Here is a 24,607-nt window from a genome sequence, read left to right as displayed (position 1 = left end):
GATACGAGCCCTGTGAGATGCTGTTGGACGTCTATGAGACAGTTTATAAAATCAGAAGCACTCTTTTGGCCCATAAAAACTCTCCGAGGATACCACAGGCGCAGACTGCTGTTAAACAGGTACTAAAATGTCATCAAATATTATGCGATGCAACTATTTTTGGCAGTTAAATGAGTATAGAACAAAACAGTTATTTATAAACAATGTGTATTGTAATATTTATTGTTCAAACATTACAACAAAAGTGTGCTTTGCTGTATTAATATTAATCATTATTGCACCTTCATTAGCAACTATCACAGCTTCCACAGTTACTTTGGTTTTCTGCCTTTTTGTTACTGGAGATAGTAACTGCAAAGAATTTACTGTGATGTTCTTTTGGGTAAAACAAAAGCGCTATCCTCTTCCTGTTTTAGTTTAGTGTTTGACACACTTCCTTTGTGCTGTAATTTGAGCCTTCATTTCCCAGTAGGTCGTATGCAGTGGCAAAAAACTTGCTTATTTCCAACTTAACAATTATTACACCTTATTTTATTCCTTGTGTTAAAGAAGCCATTTTTTTATTGTTTATTTTTCCACCATATTATAAAGAGAAAAAACTCCACAGATGCATTAAACATGTTTGTTGTATTGCAGACCACTCCATCTCCCCAAAGTCCTGATACAGACAGGCAAGAGCCGAGCACCTCAGTGGAGCAGGTGGGAAAAGATCATGAGCAGCAGTCAGGAGGTCACTGCAGCCGAGAGGTTCAGGTGCCCCCACCCCCAACAGCAAACCACAACCAGGAGGAGGTTGCGGAGGAGGACACATTTAGCAACAGTCGTATGTACCTGTCAGGTTAGAAATGCACATCTCTGTTTCTGCCCTTTCTCCAGCGGTGTTAAAACATTTAATTATATTTTTGTAGCTTAATGCTTTAAGGCAGACAGACCCAGGCAGAAATACACATTGCACACACATCCACTCAACCTTTCATCATCATTATGACACATCTGATTCCCACGTGTCTTTCCTGTCTCTGCAGAGGTCCTAGAATCATTCATGGCCACCCGGGAGGCCATGCAAGTGCAGCAGAATGTGACAGTGTACGAATCCTTTGGCACCTCCACCCTCCCCAGCAGCATGGAAAGCCCGGTCAGCCCGGAGAGGGAGCTGGATCCCAAGCAGCAGTGGGAGAAGCAGAGGGACTCCGAGGAAAGCATGTCTTTCCCTGCCGCCTGCCATCTGGTGGTGTCCCGCTGTCTCTTCCTCCTGCTCGGGGTCAGGCCTGCTTGTGTGGAACCCAGTGAAAGGGAGAACAGTCAGGCTGCGGGCACAGGAGCAAGGTAGAGTTTGGCAGCCTGTGTTTGTTTTCATTTTTTCAACACAGTTGTTTTTTCTTTAAGCCATTTCTGTGTTAACTGTCCACATCATTCCACATTTAGGAAGTCAGCAACAGAATTCTCTACGATGGCTGCTGATGGACGAAAACAGGTGAGTCTTGCACTGCACCAAAATTTGGTCCAAGACATCTTAATTAGTGCTAATGTACTGTCTTTGTCTTACTTAGTCTGACCAATCCAAAAACTCATTGGGATCTTCCAAGAATAAAATGGGTAGGTGGAACATGTTTACTCCAAAATACTTGTTCAGCTAATGAATTTTATCCATACAGTCATGAATGAAAGGAATAGTTTTGCAGAGCATTAAATGAGAAGATCAATACAGCTCTCATATCTGTCCGCTATATATTTAGTTATTAACCTGTTGGCTCTGCTTAGCATAAAGACTGGAAACAGGGAGAAAGAGCTATGGCACTGTATAGCTGTAACTCGGCAGGAAAGCAAATAAATGTATTTCAAAAAAAATGTCCAATTATTACTTTTAATTAATCATGTGTCATCCTAATTTAGATTTAGATTTTTTTTTTTAAAAATTTAAGAGTTGTCTCTTGGGGTCAGGAAAGCTTGTTGCATGTCAACTTTGCAATATTTCCATGGGAACATGCAGCACAATGACAGAAAGAGTGAATACAAATAAACATTTTTAATGAGTCTCTCATTATAAATCTGAACACAATTTGATTACAATGTAATTTTATTTTTATTTTTTTGTCAGTGAGAAAAATCACACCAAGTTTTTTTTCTCCATACAGCAATTAACACTGCATGACTAACTCTGTAAGAGGTGTTGAAAGATAAAATCAGAACAGACAGAGTACAATACTGGCCATTATTCTCGTGTTGTGTCTGTTCCAGGCTTACCTCTGTGTTCTCTGGGCATCATGAAAGACGCTTGGGATCGCCTGCGGCAGTGTATCAGTCCGACCACCACTATGTCCTACCATGGCAACAACACTTTGCCTATTCTTAACCAGGTGTTTCACTTTGTCTGTGGGAGCCTGGTCCACTTGTCATCCCCCTCACCAACACTGCTGGGTGTACAGACTTCTAGTCAGGCAGATCCAAAGGCCATTACCTTTGCTATACTGCAGCAGCAGCAGAGGGCTGAGGTAATAAGGTTTTTCTCTTTTACATGATATTACAGCCAAACAAGTTAAAGGGACAGTTTACCCCATATCAAAAAACATATTTTTCCTCTCGCTTGTAGCGCTCTTTATTTATGTAGTTTGTTGTAGTGTCAGTTGCAAAATGCTGGAGTTGTCAGCTGTAGAGATGTCTGCTTTCTCTGTAATATAAAAGAACTAAATGGTGCTCTGCTTGTGGTGCTCAAAGCACCAAAAGAGTACATTTAAAAAACTCAACAGCCATGTGTCTTTCCAGAAATCATGACCCAGTTAGTCAAGATAATCCACAGACATTGTTGTGAGCAGTTTAATGTAGGAACTATGTTCTTTGTACCAAACTACACCTGTCAGCCTTATCACAGTGCAGGCAGAAGCATGTATCTGCTGCTAGCTCACCTACATGTAGCACCATTGAGCTAGCTAATGTTACAGCTTAGCTGAGGAGGACACCATTAATTTTTAAATCTCACACTGTCAAGGGAATGAGCCCTACATCCATGGGTAGATGCATGCTTCCATCTGCACAGTGATGTGGTTGGCAGGTGTGGTTCAGTAGAAAGAAAGTAGTTCCTACTTAAAATTTCTCACAATGTCTGTGGATTATCTTGAGTAACGGGGTCATGATTTCTGGAAAGAGACATTGCTGATGAGTTTTTTTGGGGGGCTTTGAGGACCATAAGCCAAGTGCCATTCAGTTCCATTAAGGCCCTAACACACCAAGCCGACAGTCGGCTGTTGGTCAAAGTTGGGCCATTGATGAGTGTCTTCCACCTTGTCAGTTTGATGTGTCTCGCACCATTTGGGTTTGCTTTTTTTCTGTTGATTCAGCATGTTGAATTTGCATTGGCAACAGCGGAGCCCATCAGTGAATAACATGATTGGCAGTAAAGGTGAGGACAGTAAACAAAGGGCTAAAGTCAAGACATAGAGAGGTCAAAACAAGCTTGTTATGTGAGGTAAGATTATTTTCTTTTAGCCATTGAGCTCTTTAGTAGAAATGTTTCCTAACTGGCTAACTAGTGTCAAGACAGTCTTCCGGGTCCCCTTTTGAATAACAATTACAGATGACTTCGGCTGCTGGTATGGAAGGGTATGTCCTCTCATACAGGCACAGGACAAATGTGCTCGCTGGCTGTCGGTTTGGTGTGTTCATGTGCAACTTTTTGGCCAGGACACGGTAACATGAACTGATGCAGCAGTGGGCTCTCGTCGCTACTAGTTCTCTGATGTCGGTTTGATGTGTCTTGGCCTTTATATTCAAAAAGGGGGAAACATCTTTATGACTAATATCTCCAGCACTCACACCAAAACATTCGAGATTAATAAACAGCACTACAGGTAAGAGGAACAATATTTTTTTTTTTTTTTTTTTTTTTCATGAGCTGTCCCTTTAATTGTTACTGCTGAGAAATTAGGTCACCCTATAACACCTGCAGCTATTTGGTCATTTATTGGTCTTTATTGGTGTTTTTTTGTCTCATTCAAACAATGCACAACAAAGCAAAACATAAAGAGCGCCTCTGTGAATTTATTTAAAGGTCTGAACTAACTATTCCTTTTGTTTTGATCAGTTGCGTCTGGAGGCCTTGTGTCAGATGTCATCCTTCCTGTCTAAGATGGAGGAAAAGAGCAGTGGGTTCACTGTCTCCCCTCAGTTTCCTGTGTTGTTGCAGTCTGTGCAGCTTCAGTTCCTCTCTGGGTGCTTTGCTTTGGGAACACAAATCATTGGCTCTACCTCCAGAGTTAATTATGAGATGCAGCATTACATGGTACATCTAGTAATCATGCAATCACAATGTTTGTGTAGATGTTTATGAAAAGAATGAATAAGTGTTAAATTCAAGCCAGATGGAGAGAGGAGAATCACTGAATATTCTATTCATTTGATGTTTGTCTTACATAAACATTTTGTTGTATAAATTTCTCTCCAATCCCTTTTATCTTCACCCAGTTGGGTACACATTCAGCTTCTATTGATACGCAAAGAGAGCTACAATCTGCAGCCCACACCTTCTACCAGCAGGTGGTGCGTGTCCTCAAACAGAAGGTCGTGTTGGAAAGTGAACATCCAGGTTTGTTCATTGATGTTTCACCTGCATTTAAAACATTATGATTTCATTTGCATTACCTTGTATACTCCCTGTTGCTGTAGATTTTATTTTATTTTGCATGCAGTTGAGATTTTTGTCTCTATTATACCCAGGTTCCTGCCAGCACCTTCTCTTAGCCACAATGTTTGCACTGAATTTCTGCTACCAACCAGTGGACCTGGTGCTGGTTATCAAATGTGGCATCCTGGAAATCCTTTCCATGCTTACCAACAACAGCTGTGCACTGATGAACCAGGGCTGGTTTGCAGCCTCGAAATCTGGATCCATGCTGCTAAGTGGGGCTGTTAGACTAGCCTGTGCCCGCCTGCTTCAGATACTAACTGTGGCTGCAAGGTGAGAATGAAGATTTGATTAGTTAAGAGGTGAAAATACACTTAAGTGTTTACATTTGCATAACAAATTGTCCTGTGCTCTCAGCTCCTGTGAGGATTTGCTGCCTATGGATGTATCCCATGCTCTGATGGAAGTGATGTGTGAGCAGCTCCAAAATATCCTGTATACTTTCCACCAACAGCAGACAGCAGAGAGAGGAACAGCTGAGAGAACTGATCTGGACTCCAGCAACAACAGCGCAAATCTAATTGGTGTTACAAATTTAGCTACATTGAACGTCACTAAAATATTTTTTACAAAAAGCACAATGAAATATTTTATTTTTAAATACAGATGTTGCCTTTGTAATGCCTTCTTGTGTAGCCCTTCTGTTTTTAAGTATAGTTTTCCTTCTATTTTTTGTTGTTTTAGGAGTGGAAAGCAGCAGAGTGGTTGAATCTCAACTTGCAGATTTCTTGGTTTTTCTGAGGCGTGTTTTGTCGTTAAGAGTAATGAAAAGACTTTCTACTTTTGTCAAATGGATTGATCCACTCATGGCCATTATTTCACACAAGTGCTCTTTAGGTAAGACAATTTAGAATAATATTTTAAAACAGCATTGGTATTGTTTACAGGGCAGAACAGTTTGCTTTGGTTCCTTTTGATTTCCTGTTCACCTCCACCCTTCACTTCTCAGGATCTCCACACTTCCAGAACCTTCGCACGAAGCTTTTGGCCTTCCATGTTTTAGAAAGACTGTTACCTGCTTGTTCTGAGCCTGCTCAAATTCAACAGGTATGATGTCAAAATGTGAATGCAGCAGCCAAGTGAAGTAGCTCGAGAAGACATTTGGTCATGTAAAATTGTGAATGTGATAAGTGTTAAGTGTGAATGTGAAGACATTATCTATTACATTTGTTTCTTTCCTCTGTTTTCTTGTAGATTGTTAAACAACTGTTTCAGCTTGTATCTGTTTACATGTGGAAGGAACCATTAGCTGAGAAGAACCACGAGGAGACGGCTGAAAAAGAGAAGGGGGTAACACAGCAGTACTACATAATAATATATGTACTTCAAAGTAGGGCTGGGTGATAAATATCGTAATAGTTTTTATCAAATACTTACAATATTGTGACAATATTGTAGGGTTCACTAATAGTGCTTTAACTAAATGGTTACACAATAAGATTTTTTGAAATAATCATCAGTAATGTGGATATAATGATTAAGTAGGTAAAGGCAAATAATAGAACAGCTAGAACAGTCTGGTAAGTTCAGGAACAGTAACATCACTTTACTGTAAAGCAGCCCTTAAAACCAGAAAAAGACTTACACACTTAAAAACGAAATGTTATGACTATAACTTCTGTTCCCTGAAGGAGAGGAACGAGGTACAGCACATATAGTATGGGATATCACAACCCCGCATGGCCTGACTGAAGAAACCTCTATTCACGCCTTTAAGGCAGATGATCTGTGGTGACGCATGTGAGGCCCCGCCCGCGCATATATACCTGCGTCGCCACAGTCATTCTTCAGTTCGATAGCCGCTCTTCACCGAGCCCAGCTGCGCAGTGGGGCAATCTAGTGTTGTTACTTGTTCCTCTCCTTCAGGGAACAGAAGTTATAGTCATAACATTTCGTTCCCTTTCAGACCGATTCACTCGGTACAGCACATATAGTATGGGACATGTATAAACGCCCCGCAGAGCAGCCACCGAACTGGAGTCCACCTCCAGCACTCTAGTGCATCGTAGACCCAGCAGAAAGGACAGAGTGAGCCACCAAAGGGGCTGTCACATCCAAACGATAAAACCGGACAAAAGTGTGCGGTGATGACCAACTGGCTGCAGCACAGATATCACTCACAGATACTCCTTTAAATAAAGCCCATGATGCTGCCATGCCCCTGGTCAAATATGCCATCACACCATGAGGCAAAGGAAAGACCCCTGCTGTTGTATGCTAGGGAGATAGCCTCCACAATCCAGTGAGAAAGCCGCTGCTTAGACAGAGCTTTACCCTTAGCCGGATTAGCAAAACAGACAAACAAGTGGTCACATAAACGCACACTCTGTATGCGGTCTATGTAAGTACGTAGCGCACGCACAGGGCACAAGAAATGCTCCTCGGAAGCAAACGGAGGGGAACAGAAGCTCAAAAGCTAAAACGTCATAGAGCTATAGGCTGCAGGGATAATCTTAGGCAAATACGCTACATTTGGGCGCAATGTAACCTTAGAGCCATCCGAAGTGAACTGAGTACACGAGGGATGTACAGATAACACATGAAGGTCGCCCACCCTCTTTGCAGAAGCCAAAGCGAGAAGTAGTGCTGTCTTATATGAAAGAAACTTCATATCTGTAGACTCAATAGGCTCAAATGGGGGTCCACAACGCGCCTCAAGCACCAAAGCTAAATCCCATGAGGGAACGCTGGGTTTAATCACAGGCCTCAGCCTGCGAACTCCCTTTAGGAAATGCATGGCAAGAGGATGAGCGCCTGGTGTCACTCCATCAAAACCAACATGGCATGCAGATATAGCGGCCAAATAGACCTTAATTGTGGAGAAAGAGAGACCCTTATCCAGCAGTTCCTGGAGGAATGTCAAAACATCCACAATAGAGCACTGAAATGGGAGTACATTTCGGTCTTGACACCACTGCTCGAACGCCCGCCATTTGTAAGCATACAGACCCCTAGTTGACGATGCCCTCGCACTCTGGATCGTTGCCACCACACTTGGGGGCAGACCCTTAGCTATTAGGTTGGACCTTTCAACAGGTAGGCATGCAACCGCCACAGCTCTGGGTGCGGGTGAACCACCTCCCCTCCCACCTGGGAGAGGAGGTCCCTGCGGAGGGGAAGCTGCCAGGGCCTCGCTGCCAGCAGACTTATTATCTTGGCATACCACGACTTCGCTGGCCAGTGAGGGGCCACCAGGATCAGAGAGAGACCCTGTCGGCGCACCCTCTCCAGAACTGACAAAATCATCTCCACTGGGGGAAACGCATACAGAATTGTGTCGGGCCATGTGTGCGCTAATGCGTCCATCCCTAGGGGAGTGTTGTGGTCCGTCATGGAAAAGAACAGGGGGCAGTGGGTATTTGCTCTGGAGGCAAAAAGGTCCACTTCTGCCCTGCCAAAACGGTCCCATATTTGAGTCACCACCAATGGGTGCAACCTCCACTCCCTCACAAGAGGACCTCCCCTGGAGAGGAGGTCCAGCCCCAGGTTCAGGTGGCCTGGGACATGGGTGGCTCTGAGAGACAGAAAATGAGCGCTGCACCATAGCAACAGAGAGCGAGCCATTTTCAACAGGGGAAGTGAGCGGGTCCCTCCCTGCCTGTTTATGTAGGAAACCACCGTTGTATTGTCTGTCCTGATCAGAACATGATGGCCTGTCAGAACCAGACGAAAATGCTTTAGAGCTAAGAAAGTTGCTAACAGCTCCAGGTGGTTGATGTGGAGCCTGCATTGTACCGACGTCCACACCCCTCTCACTGCTGCACCTTCGCACAGAGCCCCCCACCCCCTCAGGGAGGCATCTGTGGACACCACCTTGCGAAAAGACACCCTCCCTATAGGGGAGCCCTGTTGTAGTAAACCGGGTTCCCTCCACGGGAGGAGCGCCGACATGCAAGAAGGAGATATCGTCAGCCTTCTCTGGAGGTGACGCGGCGCGCACAGCCGATGAGATTGAGTCCAGCGTTGCAACGCTCACATCTTTAACAGCCTGAGTGGCACTACAGCAATCATAGATGCCATCATGCCTAACAGCTGTAAGATCATCCGAAAACGTAGTTTGCGTCCCAACTGAAACTGAGCGAGGCAGCGGTGAAACGCAGCCACCCTGTGCTCTGACAGACGCGCTCGGTTTGAAATCGAACATATTTCCAGCCCGAGAAAAGAAAACTGCTGACTCGGGGCCAGTGAATTTTTCCGTAAATTCACCGAGAAGCCCAGCGCTTGGTCCGATCGCGCTCAGTAGCTGTCTGAGTGTTAGCATTTTGAACCTGTAAGTTCGTAGATACTTGTTTAACACTCACAGGTCTAAAATAGGACGAAGCCCCCCCACTTTCTTCGGAACAACAAAATAGCAGCTGTACCAACCTTTGTTTGTCTCCGAAGCGGGAACAACTCATATCGCTCTCTTGTTCAACAAGCTGTTTATTTCTTCCCTCAGTACTGCAGCTGCCTCGTCCCCTACAACTGTGTTTGTTATAGAATGGAAACGGGGTGGCCAGGCCCTGAACTGTAACCGGTAACCCATGGCAACAGTCCTCTCTACCCACGGTGAGACTGCGCGTGCACGCCATTGAGGGAGGTGGACAGCTAGCCGACTGACCTGCAGCACTGTAGGGAATGGGCTGTCGCCCCCTGGCGTGCCAGAGGGGAACGGCACCACCAGTTTGACCTGGTTTTTTTGTTTGGTATTGTTTTGGGTACAAAACGGAACCTTTATTGATTTTAATAAATGCACATTTACAACATTCACACAGTGAACAGAAGGCACCAACACTGGGGCACTTGTGTGTGTGGGGGGGTTGTGCTTGGGAGACTGTGTCAGGGGATTGCAATGCTTCTCGCCAAGAACTAAACATGAACACGGCCTCTTTGGCAGCAACAGATGAGGGGCAGCAGTGTCTCTCTGCTGCTGGAGCCCCTCTCGGCCCACTCCCAGAGCTAGGATGAGTGCGGCTTCTTCCTCCTAGGCGCTGAACCCTTCTGGAGGCCTGGTGGCGGACCCTTGCTCCAAGCTGACTGGCGTGGGGTTTGGCCTGGCGCTTGCTGCTTCACCTGCTGGGAGCCCAAACTCGCAGGCGGCGCTGCCCTCTTGGGGGAGGCGGCGGTGTCGGCTTGGCAGGCCGCTTTGGTTTAGCATCACGTCTGGGGATGATGCTGCGCAGGGCTTCTGTCTGCTTCTTTCTCAGCTCAAATTTTGTCTGAATAGCGTCGAGCGACTGTCCAGACAGACCTTCAGCAGACACTGGCTCATCCAAATAAACAGCCCTGTCCCTCTCCGGAAGGTCGGAAAGAGTCAGCCACAGGTGCCTCTGCGCAACCACTGTAGAAGCCATCCCTCTGCCCAGGGAGAGCGCTGCACAGCGGGACACGCGGAGGATGTAATCCGTAGCGACTCTAACCTCGTTGAGAAGAGGGGCCAGTGGACTGTCGGAAGGCATGAGTGACCCAAGCTCCGCCAGACATATGGCTTGATATGTCTGGAGCATAGTGACCGAGCTCAGCGCACGGGCCGTGCCTGCCTGTGCCCGGTAAATCTTCTCCAGCTGCGACGCGGAGAACCTGCAGTGCTTGGATGGGAGCGTAGTGGGGCCGCCGACACCGTGGTTTTGGGCCGGGGCCAGATAGGCTGCCAGGGACGGCTCCATAGGCGGAGGGTTGACCAGACCCGCTTTTTCGGCTCCATTCAGGTCCAAATACTGTCCATAGCCGAGCACCGTGACGCGGGTAGACAGCGGCTTGTTCCACGTCGAGGTTAGCTCCGCGACAAAATCAGGGAACAAGGGCAGACTATTTTTAACAGTCGTCGGCTCGGGGGTAAGGAAAAAATCCCGCAAACCGCGACAGTTTCTGAGCCAGTGGGGGAGAGGGCCACTCCACCTCCAGCTTCTCGGCTGCACGGCAGTACAGCGAGAGGAAGGATGTGTCGTCCTGGTCAACCGACGCAGCAGCCGCGGCGTACTGGCCCGACGATAAAGCCTCCTGTTCATCCTCCGACAAGCCATGCACGTCCAAACCGATGTCCAGCACGTCATTGTCATCATAGCAAGCGGCTAGCTGAAGCGGCGGCTGGCTAGCACCCTCGGAGGGGTCCGTTTCACACTCGGCTAACCCGTCAACATAGTCCATTTGGTCCGCCCAGTCACCAGCGGGGACTTCGGCCAAAAGCTCCTCGCCGTCAGACTCAGACGAAGCTGGTTCCCTCGACTTGGAGAGGAGGGGGTCCTGCCGTGAAACAGTCGTCTTCCCCAGCACTTTCTCCACAAACGTGACCCGCCTCTCCAGGGATGAGCTGGCGACAAGACGCACAAGACCCGGGCTCAATCAACGCCCTCCTAGCATGGAGGATTCCCAGACAGACGGGACACGCTTCGTGCTGGTCCTTGTCGTGCAAAGAGAAGCCACACCCCTGAGGACAGGGGCGAACAGAAGACTTCTTTTTCACCTGTTTAGGCTTGGTGCTCATACCGAGACACGAAACCCTTCGATGAATAGTACTCGAAAATACACACGAAATTAGCGCTCCGCGGGTAGCCGATGGCTAACACCAACAGGGGCTGTTAAGCTAATCTCACGTCGGCAGTAGCCTATAGAACAGAGCTAACTAGCAGCAGCAAGCTAACCCACTCGGTAGAGGTGTTCTTAGAGAGGTGAAGAGAGTAAGAACTGAAGAATGACTGTGGCAACGTAGGTATATATGTGCGGGCGGGGCCTCACATGCGTTACCACAGATCATCTGCCTTAAAGGCGTGAATAGAGGTTTCTTCAGTCAGGCCACGCGGGGTTGTGATATCCCATACTATATGTGTTGTACCGAATGAATCGACTGAAAGGGAACACTTACCATATTATAATATTCAAAACACATTGCCCAGCCCTACTTTAAAGGCTTATGTACTTCTTACTATATAATACTGTTACATAAGCAGTATGATTTCAATGTGTTACCATATAAAACAAATGGTCCTCACAGTTCCATGGCATGCCTCGTCTGATAATCCCCATATAGATAAGTGTTTACGAGGGAAGTGCAGCTTTATCGGCAAGACATCCGTATAGGCCAATATTCGCCTTGTTGACTGCCATCAGCCTATTGGCAAATAAGATGGCATCCACCAAAGGCAGCGGCCGATGTTTTTCCGTTGCATCACGTCAATTTTGCACAGGCTAAGAAGCAGGGCTCGAGACTAACAGCGTTCCGCCATCCCAGCGACAATAGGAAACGTTTATGGGACAAACAGAGATCTTCCCCAGGATGCCTTCAGGACGAAAAGATGCAGTAAACTCACTATTGACACAGAAGGGAATGCACCCTATTGTTTTCCTGATAACGCTACAATGTAAGCAACAAATCGGTGTAAAAATCAGCAGAAGGGGAGCTAGTTAGCCATTAGCAGCCGGTGGCCGCAACTGCTGACAGAGGTTGCATGGAGTTACGTTGTGATGCCTTTAAGCTCTTTTCAGTAAAAATCAGTATTAGGCAAAGGTAAATTAAAACATTCTTATGATGTGTTCAAATGTTATCTTGTTGAAGTATTTTCTTAAGAGAAAATAATTCTAAAAAATAAAATAAATACAGTTGTATGAAGTCTAAATTTGTTGGTGTTTTCACAGCAATATAAAGTAGATACTAGGGAGGGGATTATGATATATTTAATATAGTAAAAGGGCTTTTAAAGCAGTTATTTTTGAAACCTAATGTTTTTCATGTGAAAGGTTATATTAAAAGTTTTTTCATACATTTGTATGAATAAATTTGTGCTCATTCAAAGATGGCGTGATGAAGGGCTTTAAAACTATCAGTTATTTTTCATAACGTACATTTCTTTGTTTCCCTGGCATAAATAACAGCAAAAACAAAATTAAAAAAATAAAAACATTGGTATAGGCTAACAGCCAAACTGTTATTTTGAACATCAGTATCAGCATCAGCCCAGAATTTCAGGGTGCATCCCTAGTGTTTACTCGCATTGTAGCTACTGATGTGCTGCCTGAAAAACAAAGCCAAAGTGATCAGTCAGTTTGTGTATATGAAAAATAGGACAGTCATTCTTGTTTTCCATCCAGTATTGGAATAACAATTTACAGCCAACATTTTAAAGGTTTGAGCTATCCCAACTCTATTGTGACCTTATTTAGTTAACATAATCAATGCATAATTTAGTATTCAGGCATCGATAATATGTTTTGACAGTTGTGAATGAATGCAGTAATCCAAGAGTCAGAGAATGCTGTGTTTAGGAACAAGTGAAATTCACTCCTGGCAGTCATGAAATTGAAAACAGCAGGGCTATGATAGAACAGATGGGCCTGTTCTCCATGGTGGGTGTGGGATGAGAGGTGGAGAGGACAGAAAAATAACAACAAATTTAATTAGTGTCACATCACAGAGAGCATTCATAGAAAATATAACCCTACAGTTTAATATGATAATTATCATTCCTAATCACATATCATGTCACTATTATTGCACATTGCAACATTAACTTGTATATTTACTTGATGACGGCTGTTGGAAAACTGTTTTTTCCCCATTTCATTTTTCGCAGAATCCTGGCAGCTATGATGAATGTATTCCCATTGGAGATTTTTCCTTTGACCCACACAAGCTAATCTGCTGTTCTTTGGAGAGTGGGAACATCCTCTCCCATGGCTCAGGAGGAAAAGGTTACGGCTTGGCAACCACTGCCATCACATCTGGCTGTTTCATTTGGAAGGTAAAGACTGGTGTCTACATAAAGAAAAATAAATTCATGCATGTTTATCTTTCTTTGTTGGTTCTTGTCCAGATTTTACCACAGAAATGTTCCAAGATGTTGCGATGTTTAACAAACTGACCTAGATGTCTCTCCTCAGTTCTACATTACCAAAGAGAACAGAGGCAACGAGGGCACATGTATTGGTGTTTCACGCTGGCCAGTCCGAGATCACAACCACCACACTACCACTGACATGTGGCTGTATCGTGCCTATAGTGGCAACCTGTACCATGGAGGGGAACTGGTCCGCACACTTCCTTCCTTTACCCAGGGTGACACCATCACCTGCATCCTGGACATGGAGGCTCACACCATATCATTTGCCAAGAATGACAAGGTCTGATTGAATATTCACAGTCAGTATTCAGATGTTTTACTCTTATTGACTGATGTGTTTTTCTGCAATATTTGCGTGTTTGTCTTTTTCTGCTAGGAGCCAAAGTTGGCATTTGAAGGTGTGGTTGCCTCTGAACTGTACCCCTGTGTATTGTTCTACAGCAGTAATCCTGGAGAGAAGGTACTGGATATATTGTTCATACTATAGGCATTTACTTCCCATGTGTGAAGCCTGTGTAGGCAAGGCATTAGTGTCTCTTTACCATTTTCATATCAGTAACTCAGCTCATGTTATGCTAAATTTGTGAAGAAAACGTCTGCGTGCAGCTACAGTGAACAAAGAATCCAAATTATCTGTTTGCAAACTCTCATATAATTTATGCAGAATAATTAAAGTCACATTTATCCAGTTGTATGGTCAGTACTCTTCAGCCACACTAACAATAGGAACTGTTGATCTTCCACTGCCTCGGTCAGTTAGTTGGTCTTCGGAGTCACCGCACATAAACACAAAATAACTAACTTTTGCATAGTAGTGTGTAAAACAAATGAAGATGGGTCTTCTCAGCTTTTTCAGCAGATTCCCTGAAATTTCACATACAGCAGTTTTATTTTGAGAACACTGTGTAGCACAACAAAATTATGCCTCTGTATTTCTCCCAGGTGACACTGCGTGAACTCCAGATGCGAGGCATGCCCAGTAACCTACTTCCCGGGGAGCCTCTCTGCAGCCCTCGGACCACGGTGCTGCTGGAATCCACAGTGCAGCTCCTCCGTAGGCTCCATCAGTGTGACCAGTGGTCCTCGCACATCAACCAGTACATCCACTCCCACCTGGAGCTCATTGGTCCCCTGCTGAGAGAGGATGACTTGGGAAGCTTCAGTTCAGGTCAGATACAGCTTAAGCATTGTTTATTATTAGTTTCTGAATGTTGTTTATTTCATACACAACAAGCATTTTTAAACATACACCTCTGTATGAGAATATTTTTAAAATTATTATTATTTCTGGAGCATTTAAAGGGATTGTTTGGATTTTTTCAAGTGAGGTTGTAGGGGTACTTCAACACAGTCTGTATATTACTTACTGTAGATGTCTGTTGGTATGCCTCCAGTTTGTAGAAGCAGGCGGGAGTGCCAACACAGAAGCTAACCAATGCACTGCTGTGGATGGTGGCAGCAGCACCAGCCACCTAAAAAAGAAATCCATCAGTTAAAGTGCATGCTATATTGAGAGTATTTTCACCGCTCTACCTTGCTGTCAGACAGCCTGTTCCAATGGAGAAGCCGTTAAGGACTTAAGTTCCCCATCTACGCTCTCCTCAAAGCCACCAGACTCCATTGACAAAAATATTAATTTTGACTTGCTGAAGACGTGAGCTGCTGGTCTGCCAAAGCCTTGGTCATTAAGTTAGTGTGACTTTGGCATTTTAAAGGGTTAGTTTGGATTCACCAAAGTCACACAATAATACAAACAACATCGAGGCAGCGTTAGTCCAACAGCTCCTTTGTTCAGCCATATTAAATCACTGAATTTCACAATGGAGTCTGGCATTGAAGAGAGTGATTTAATGGCTTAATTTCCCTGTCAAGAATCGCAGTCTGACAGCAATGTAAAGCAGGTAAAATATTCAAAATATTGCGTACACTTAAATTGATATTGATTTGTTTTAGGTGGGACGTTTTTTAGATGGCTTAAATATGTTTTGTTGCTGCCCCCTCTGTAGATTTACATTGCTTAGCTTCTGTGTCAGACTTCAGCCTGTTTCTCTAAACAGATCCTATCTATTCCCTGGGTTATTCTATTGTGTAGCCACCCTCATTGTTTACCTAAATCTCTGATGCCCTTTTATTTTATCCAGGCTCATAGTATAAACCCACTAGTATGCAAATCTGTTGTCACAAATAATTTCTAAATAGATTCTAAATCCTTTAACAAGCTGCCTTCACATGGCTGATACACTACATCTCGGTTACATTACATACAGTACCCTCCCTGAGGTATGCAGTTTAATTTTCTCTTTAATTAATTTAGGTTTCACATTACCTTTCAATTATGTGAAACTAAAATCAAGTCAGCGGTAAATGTCAATCACAGTCTGGCTACACTGGACTGAGGAATAAACAGCAGGTGCAAAGAACAGCTGGATGGAAACCAGCTGTGTTGGTTCGGTACATCTGTAGCTTGAGCATCTGTCACTGACTGTTTTAGAATATCCAGTATTTGAAAATCAGTATTAAAGTTTATAATATGTTTTATCCTTATAAAGCAGATTGTATTCGTAGCTCTTACTTGTCAGTCTTTGTTTTCATCTCACTGTCTTACATCCTCCTCCAGGCCTCGGTCCCACACACTTTGAGACAGAAGAGGATGGAAGAGACAGAGCTGCTGCTGGTGACGACACAGGGGATGTGTTGGCACATCGTCGATACTTGTCAGACGCCAAGCTGGCTGCTCTTTGCACTGAAGTGTGGCCGGTGTTGGCCCTGATCGGAGGAGTGGACAGTGGTCTCAGGGCTGGAGGTCTGTGCCTGCACAAGCCCAGTGGGCGCAGGGCCATTCTGCTGGGAGTCCTGAAAGAAGGAAGCTCCCTGGCTAAGCTTCAGTGGGAGGAGGCTGACCTCTCTGTCAGGTATTACAGATATATATTCATATGCCCAGTTATTTATGATATATGTCTTTGCATGTGTTTCTTAAATGATGACTTTCATTAACTTCCATTAAACAATTCTTATATTTTTCTTGTCTTGATCCTTTCAGCATGATTATTACTCTGTATAATTCTTTTCTGTTAGTGTTTATTTTTCCTTCTCTGTAATCTGTCTAACATCTTACTTTATTTTCGTCATTTACCCCCCTGATCTTACTTTCTTCTTGCTTCCTCCTCCTCATTCTTAAATCCATTAACCCCTATTGAATCCGTCCTGGTGTCACTCCATGCTGTATCTGTGGGTTCTTCCCATCCTTCCCAATAACTAAGCTCCATGAATTCTTGGTCACCCAGCGACACGCCGATCATCTCGTTGGAGCCCTGTGACATATCCTGCTGCGATGTCACCCCGCTTGGAGGCCTCAAACCTACAGTGTTGTTAGATCTTATTTATTTGATGGGGCTTCTGGAGGAGCAGGGATGGCTGGGAGCTCATCCAGGCTCCAACCCCAAAAGGAAATACTCAGAGGAGAACATGAAAGAGAGTGAGATGAATTGCAGTGTCGATTCAGACCCCTTCCCATCGCCATCCTCAACCAAAGAAGCCACAAAGATCAGTGACCATCAGGAGTTGACCTGTCTACCCCAAACATCCCAAACAATGGATGCCTTTGCACATGAACTGAGAGCAGTTAGAGTCTCATACCTTCTCACTGGAGCTTTAAAATCCCTGACTGTCATTTTTAGTTGCGAGAAGCTATCAGATTTGCTCCTGGTGCCTAAACATGACCCTCCCAACTCCTCAATGAGTCCCATCTCCAGCCCAAACCCTGACCAGGCTAAGGCCAGCAGCAGACAGTGGGACGAGAGTGCTGAGTTGAGATCAGTGCTGCAGTACGTGGTGCAGAGCATGGTGAAGTGGGCAGTCAGGCCCTGCCCCATCAAACAGAGCGTGTCTCTTGTCGACCTGGAAAGGGCTCAGGTCATGATCTACAAAGGAGCCCTTAGCAGACTGCAGGAGGACAAAGAACACAAAGGTATCAGGATTTCTGGATTAAATTAAAGATACTTTGATTGTTATTTTTCATAAATTATACTGTGTTGCAGAGCTATTGATTTGTTTTGACATTGAATGAAGAAATAAATAACATAGTGATATGGAGGCTACATACTATGAATATTTCATTGTTTGGCCTTTGCAGTGAAAGGACTTAATTGGTATTAGGGTCGCAACCAATGATTGTTTTCATTATTGCTTAATTTTCTGATTATTTTCCGATTAATAGTTTGGTCTACAAAACCTCATAAATTATGAAAAATGCCCATCACAATCTCCCAGGGCCTAAGGTGATGACTTCACAGAGGATTAGACGATCACAAATACATTGACCATAGACTCACCTTGACAAAATCAAAAAAGACTTGCAACGTGACTCGAACACCAATGACTGGTGACTACACTTGCGCTTGAGCCTTTTGACTTGAAAACACCGGATACCTTCCCCTAAGCCCAAAGACTAAAACGTATATTATTTAAAAAGTGTACCATGAATCAAATTCTTGAATCAGTCAACATTAATATTATTTATTCCCAGCAAGTTGACACTTAATTCCCCAGATCCACCTTGATTAAACCAATCTGATGGCATCCAACAAAGTTGTAGGAAAGAATTATGATGAATTTATAAAATATTACTGAGTGCCAGTGGAAAATAATGATTCCAAAGAAAATTTGGTCACGTACAAAAACTATGCAGTGGTCAACAGAAATTAATCGCAGTAGGTAAAACATGCAGGCCAAAAATTACAGACAGAGATCAACTTCCAACTTCGATCAACATTTGAAGTTGCACAAAGAGCAGTAAGTCAAGGCTAATATTAATATAGTTAGCAGGCTGATTAGCTGATTAGCTTACATTATTACTTGATTACGACTTGTTTGGGACTCAAAACTCAAAGTTAAGGACTTGGGACTTGGGGCTTGGGACTTGCAAAACAATGGCATGGTCCTATCTCTGAAATTTTCTCGTTTTGTCTGAAAAGATATTCAGTGTACAATAATGTTAAGACAAAACAGAAGCTTTAAACCCCTCCTTGGAGAAGTCTGTCGATCAACTTATCATTGCAGCTCTAGTTGGTGTATAAACATACTATTTTTTATTTTTTTTTTTTGCCTGATGAAGACCCGATAGAGTCGAAAGCTTGCAGCTTTGAGCCAAATAAAAGCGGGAGCTTAAACTCAGTGTGCGGACACTTTCCTTCTTTTTTGATTTCACTTGTTTGTCCTGCACCTGGTACCTAATATGGTCTTTGGATGTGCGCACAGCCCTTCTTCTTTGTCTTAAACATACTATTAGCACAGCTTTTAAAAGAAAAATGTTGAAATGCTATGATATGTTAATAATGACCATTGAGACCTGAAAGACTTGCACCTTGACTTGCAATTTGCAAAAAGACTTGTGACCTGACTTCAGCTTGTCCTTACAAACTAGGAAGTTGGACTGACAGACTTTAAAGAAGCTCTGTTTTATTGTATTTAGGGTCAAAATAAAAAACCTAATAATAAGTATTTGGTATGATCTAGTCTTCCTCTCTTCTTTGTCCTTGCAGAATCTGGCCACCACTTGTCCTCTCAGCCCATTTCCAAGTCCTCCAGCTCTGTGTCCTTGTACAGCGCGGGTTCAGAAGGCACTGCCATCTTTGGCCAATCAAACAGAGCCTCTGCCTCATCCTCTAATACTGACTTGGCATCCTCTCTGCCAGCAAGCCTGCAGGCAGATGGCCTTGATAATTTCAATCCTTTCTTCCCCATCAGCCTCCTCCAGTGAGTACAGAAATGGTTAATCATGAATGCTTTTCTTTGGATTTAACTGTTTATGGAGTAATTCATACTAAATACTTAGTCCAGCACATTCTCAGAAACATATTGAATGGACACAAACACAATAACTAGAGCTATCCTCATTTCTCATGTTGTACTGATTACTACAGACCTGTATCTTTTGGCAGCAGCAGCTTTTCTGAAGTCCAGGGAATGGGTGAGTTAGGATGTATATGAAACAAGAGAGCAACGATTCTGCCTACACTGTCTTTAACCTCAGCTGCAGCGCCGCCTGCTTGTTTTTCTCCTAACCCAGCCAGCTGACCAGAGTGTCAGTGTTTTCCTGCTTTTCAGAATCACACAAACAGACAGCATCAGTGCTTTATAATCAAACCATAGACTGTGTATAAAGATGGACAAAGTGTCTCTGCATCCTGTCACTGTACAAAAATGAAGCCAAAATATCCTGAATAAGGCCGCAGCCATCTTGCACCAGTTACGTCATTTGGAGCCAGAGTCTGGACAATAGCAATCTCTGTGGTACTGAGTTCCCGTCCATACACGGGTCCAACCAATCACAAGCAGTGCCATTGATTGTGAGCGCACACAGCTGTCAATCATGATGTCACACCCCCTTATATAAAACTAAACTTAACTAATTAAAACCAAACTTATCAGAAAAACACTTGAACATACATCAGTGTGATTAGAACTACCTAAAATGACAGAAACCATCTTTCGGAAGAATTTATTGGACGTATAATTTGAGTTTTTAGTTTGGCTCCTGTCCCAAGCGCTAATGTGAAGGGGGCGGTATCTATTACGTATACTGCAGCCAGCCACCAGGGGGCGATTGAGATGTTTTGGCTTCACTTTTGGGGAGCTGTCATGTGTTCCATCTTTATTATACAGTCTATGAATCAGTAAGAAAGTACAATCGAAACCCTCCAATGAGGAGAGTTTTGACAAGAGTAGCTACCACAACAACAAATACCGGGCTTTATCATAATGTCATGATTCAAGTCTTTGACATATAAGGACACATGCTTGATTTATGGTGATGTTTTGGCTCCAAGTGTAAAATCAGGTAAATGAAACGCACCTTATTCATTCAGTGTAGCACCACATGCACTGTGTTATTACTTTACATACTGTATCTTCACTCCCTCCAGGCACATGGTCTTAACTCGGTTCCCCACGCTTACGGGCCTGGTTAGCGCTCCCCCCGTGCTGCATCCTTGCTTCAGCCTGGCCAGCTCTGCTTCTTGTGATGCCTTCACAGAGCAGCAGACTAGCTTCATGGAACCAGGTCCTTGCAGCACACAGGCCAGAAGCAGCCTGGGTAAGAACAAGCGCAGAGACGTTAATGGGGGAAAGAACATCAACATATAGAGGAAAAAAAGAGAGATAATTAAATGTTTCTCCTGATTTAAAATAAACAACAGATTGTGTTAAGTAGAATAGCTCCGCTAGTCGTTGCAGTCCTGCAGGTCAGTTCATTCTTCAACAAATTTTTTCCCCATGCTGGCTTCATATTACTAATACATATTACATATAACGACTAATTTAGATTAAACATGAGTAACAGACATAGATGTACAGTATGATTACTGAGTGGGACCTGTCTGTCTCTTGCATGGTCTTATATGTTCAGCTATTTGTGTCAAAACAGCATGTGTTTTGCTTTGCTGTTAGACAGATATCTTTAAATCAAATGCATGCATGCCACAGTTGGTGCACTCACATGCTTGGATGCCACCATTTTTTTCATCATCAATTATGTTGGTTTTTATTTTTGAACAGTCCTGGGAAGTCCATTATACTAAAGGTCATTCCTTTGTTTTTAATGCCTTAGGATACATTAGGACTAAGAGGGTTTTAAGGTTCAGTCATTCATTGTGGATATAAAAGCTTAATTTAATAGGCGTACTTCGGTTGGAGCAGCTTTTTGTGGTCTGTAAATGAGTAAAGCAGAAGATAAACTGAAGGGGGAAGCAAACAAAATGTGAAACCAATTTATTGTTCTGATACATTTCACTATAGTCTGCACATATGAACATTTTACAAAATGAAGCTGTGGGCTTGTTTTTGTTTTCTGTTTTATTTTTTATTTTTTTTGTTCGTGCGTGTGTGTGTGTGTGTGTGTGTGTGTGTGTGTGTGCGTGCGTGTGTGTGTACTTTCCCTTTTCTCCTCAACCACCAGAGCGGACACAAATGTTTGTCACCAGTCGGTTGCTAGAAATGGGATTCTCTGTGAGACATATCTACTGGGCCATGGAGGCAGCAGGTACTGCTTTGTGAAGAGTGTCTGATATCACTAAATCTTCTGCATCATGTGCTTTCTATTTTAAACATCTGTCTCTCATTGTGTCCTGCAGCCTTTAGTAGTAATTTTGTATTTCATAGATACAAAAAAAAGCATTAGTTTAAGAATTAACATGATGCTGTTACGTATGGTGGATATCAACTGAGGCTTCAGAGTTGTATAACAGTGCATATTGTTATTTTCCTGTTTTAAAAATAACAAGCCTCAATATATAAATGTGTGTCATATATTTGATGTATATTATTGTTTGTAGGATGTTCAAAGAGCATATGTTGTTTTTGTTGTTTTTCTGCGTCAAAACAATCTGTACCTCAGAGACTGCACCTCCTGGAGCAATGTATCTTGATGGATAGCTTTCAGATTTTACCCATTTCTCTTGGGAAAAAAAGAAGGAAAAAATCATCCAAGCCCCTAAACACTGTGTCTCAAATTCCTACAATAATACATTTTGAATTTACTTGCAAATAAAATTCTCGCAAAAATGTTGCACACGGAATATGTCGGCTTTAAGGTAACCAAATTCTGATTGTTTTCTCACGCATGGCACCGATATACATTGTGATGTTTTCAGCATCACGTTTGATCTCAAGCTCCCCACACTATTCAAATTTTAGTCCTTCCCTCACTTTCTGTTTCACAAAAGTCACACACTTACCCAGGAAAAACACTTAGAGCAGATGACCTCAGACAGTACACCTCAGCATGATCATCTGGTGATGATGTCCAACACAAATTAGGGAATGCAACACTCCATGATCCATCTTTTCTTTCTGAACTCTGACAGTTCAACTTCCCTGTGGTCCCTCCCAGATGTAGCAGGTGACTTGGACTCTCAGACCATCGAGGTGTTGGCCAGCTGGATGCTAGAGCACCCCCTGACAGAGGAGCAGCAGGCAGCCCAGTCAGCAAGACCGGAGGGTGCTCCTGACACGCCGTCACCAGATGGGCCAGAGACAGTACAATGTCCCGAGCGGCCCACCAGTCAACCCAATGAAAGGTCAGGGATTTGAACAACAGATAGACATTTTTTATTTGATGCTGGCATTATGTTACTTTCATTGTTATAAATGCAGCCAGCAGAATGATGGACTGTGTGTTATGTTGTTAAAGTCTGTTGCCAGGGCTCGACTGGATAGAGAGGGAGAACTTCTTGGACGTCCACCTCACTAGGAACAGACCTCCTCCAGCACGGCGGCGACGCTCAGGCCCGAGTCAGAGGACCTCTTTCCGAAGGGCAGGTCAGAGTCACAGCATTGAACTAGAAATAAAATGTGCACATCAAAGCTCATGTGTTGGCAGACATTAAACACTGCTTCTGCTGAAACTGCTTCTATACTCATTTTCTTTAGTACTCATACTATCGATACTACTTTCTCACGCTCTCTTCTTTCTGACAGTGAGTTGACACACAAACCACTGTAGTGTCCCCATATAGCCCCGCCCCCCGCACTCACTCACAGTGCTGTTGTCTTGTCACTCGTCTAATTCACTCTGGTCGCATACAGGCTTTTGCAGCTCCATTTTGTTTTGTTTTTTACTTGCTTTATATTGCATTAAATATGTGACTGTCTCAGAGGATTTTGAACATGCACACTGCCTTATTGTTTTCATTTCTGTAAAAAAGTTTCCCCAAATTTTCTCCTTGATATTGAAAATGGTAACAAATGTTGATATTTATTTATTTATTTGACATTTACTGTTTGGTTTCATTTGAAGCAAACATCATCTTTTCAGACTTGCCATCACCCAACCCCCTCCCGCAGTTGTACCAACAACACAGCTCAGTCAGTGATTGGCCAGAGCAGGTGGAGTTTCATCCCTACTCTGCTGAGGAGGAGTCAGAGTTGGGCTACATGGATGACCCATACCATGAAGAAACTTATGAGGATCTGCTCACCCCTTCATTCTTCAGCTTGGAGAGAGACACGCTCCAGATAGTAGAGGTGACACACACACATGTTGTCATCACTAAGGCTGCATGACATAAAATAAAAATGCAATCTGTTATTACTCTGAATATGCCTTTATGTCTTTATTCATTGTCCTTAATTCTGTAAATATTGTCATCCATCTTATTACCCTCCTTTTAGGCCGGAGAAGAACACAGTCAGATGGTGAAGTGTGAACTGTGCAACACCCTCACCCTACAATTTAATAATCACATAAAGCGCCGTCACCCAGGTTGCGGTCAGAGTGCTGCACGCAAGGGTTATGACAGCACCGGGGCCTACGTTGATGTCTGGTTCAAAGGGGAGTGTGGCTCCAACTTCCCCTTCTACCTCCTCTGCAGCTCTTGCAGGGAAAAGTATCTGGCTGCAAACCTGAGTGACCCAAGTTCTAAATATGAAAGGTATAGTAGATCATACAGGAAATGATGGATGGCTCGTGACTGTTTTTACTTCTATCATAAAGATTTAGTTGGTTAAAGTAAACTGATTGTAAGGCCTGTTTTTTATCATTGTTATCATCCTTTGCTTCAGGATTAAAGGTCTGACGTCTGATTTGATTGGCCAGTTGGACAGCACTTCTGATGGTAGGGAAGCTCACTTTCACTCTAAAGTGAACAATTTAATCTTTAAAATAATTTACAATGAATTGTATAATCTGAATGGTGCTTCTGTTTGCACAGATGACTGGGAAATGAGCCACCAAGACGAGTGCGACACAGACAAGCTGACAGGACTGGAGGACTTTGGGCTGTTGCTGAGACCACTGGGGCTGACTGAAAAGAAGCTGGTGCCAGACCCCATTGCCTTCACTGAGCCAGATCCCCTTGGAGCCCTGGTTTACAGCGCAGCTGACCCTACAAAAGCAGTATCTCCCAAAGGTATTATGTTTTTTGTTTTGTTTTTCAGCTAGTTATGGTATACAGGGTTCCTACGCAAGTATGGAAAGTATGGAAATAAATTTGATCAATTTCCAGGTATTAAAAAGTATGGAAAATGAAAAATAAAGTATGGAAAAATATTTATGTTTCCAGACTATTACCACTGTTCTAAAATACTGTTTTCTAAAACAGAAAATTAGGTATTTCCAAAA

General features: G+C 43.5%; 1 protein-coding gene across 8 annotated transcripts in view; it reads left to right on the top strand.

Moving 5' to 3' along the window:
- Positions 1-24,607, top strand: part of LOC126395482 (probable E3 ubiquitin-protein ligase HERC1) — a 55,570-nt gene that overhangs the window by 14,521 nt on the left and 16,442 nt on the right. For 3 of the 8 annotated variants that reach the window (XM_050052990.1, XM_050052987.1, XM_050052989.1), the window contains exons 22-49: positions 2-119; positions 637-838; positions 1,026-1,326; positions 1,426-1,474; positions 1,551-1,596; positions 2,239-2,492; positions 4,079-4,276; positions 4,459-4,579; positions 4,711-4,951; positions 5,036-5,202; positions 5,363-5,515; positions 5,628-5,725; positions 5,873-5,968; positions 13,225-13,392; positions 13,532-13,771; positions 13,868-13,951; positions 14,434-14,659; positions 16,109-16,403; positions 16,752-17,458; positions 19,032-19,245; positions 20,415-20,584; positions 21,446-21,529; positions 22,379-22,565; positions 22,679-22,806; positions 23,285-23,511; positions 23,659-23,918; positions 24,049-24,101; positions 24,198-24,395. In XM_050052990.1, the coding sequence (XP_049908947.1) occupies positions 2-119; positions 637-838; positions 1,026-1,326; positions 1,426-1,474; positions 1,551-1,596; positions 2,239-2,492; positions 4,079-4,276; positions 4,459-4,579; positions 4,711-4,951; positions 5,036-5,202; positions 5,363-5,515; positions 5,628-5,725; positions 5,873-5,968; positions 13,225-13,392; positions 13,532-13,771; positions 13,868-13,951; positions 14,434-14,659; positions 16,109-16,403; positions 16,752-17,458; positions 19,032-19,245; positions 20,415-20,584; positions 21,446-21,529; positions 22,379-22,565; positions 22,679-22,806; positions 23,285-23,511; positions 23,659-23,918; positions 24,049-24,101; positions 24,198-24,395 (5,285 nt within the window). Of the gene's footprint in view, position 1; positions 120-636; positions 839-1,025; positions 1,327-1,425; positions 1,475-1,550; positions 1,597-2,238; positions 2,493-4,078; positions 4,277-4,458; positions 4,580-4,710; positions 4,952-5,035; positions 5,203-5,362; positions 5,516-5,627; positions 5,726-5,872; positions 5,969-13,224; positions 13,393-13,531; positions 13,772-13,867; positions 13,952-14,433; positions 14,660-16,108; positions 16,404-16,751; positions 17,459-19,031; positions 19,246-19,412; positions 19,460-20,414; positions 20,585-21,445; positions 21,530-22,378; positions 22,566-22,678; positions 22,807-23,284; positions 23,512-23,658; positions 23,919-24,048; positions 24,102-24,197; positions 24,396-24,607 lie in introns of all 8 variants that reach the window. The other 5 variants (XM_050052991.1, XM_050052993.1, XM_050052992.1 and 2 more) reach the window with 5 other exon arrangements.

This window comes from Epinephelus moara, chromosome 9 (genome assembly GCF_006386435.1).
Source record: "Epinephelus moara isolate mb chromosome 9, YSFRI_EMoa_1.0, whole genome shotgun sequence".
NCBI lineage: Eukaryota > Metazoa > Chordata > Actinopteri > Perciformes > Serranidae > Epinephelus > Epinephelus moara.
The sequence above is the reverse complement of the archived record's forward strand: the minus strand, read 5'-3'. Positions and strand labels throughout refer to the sequence as shown.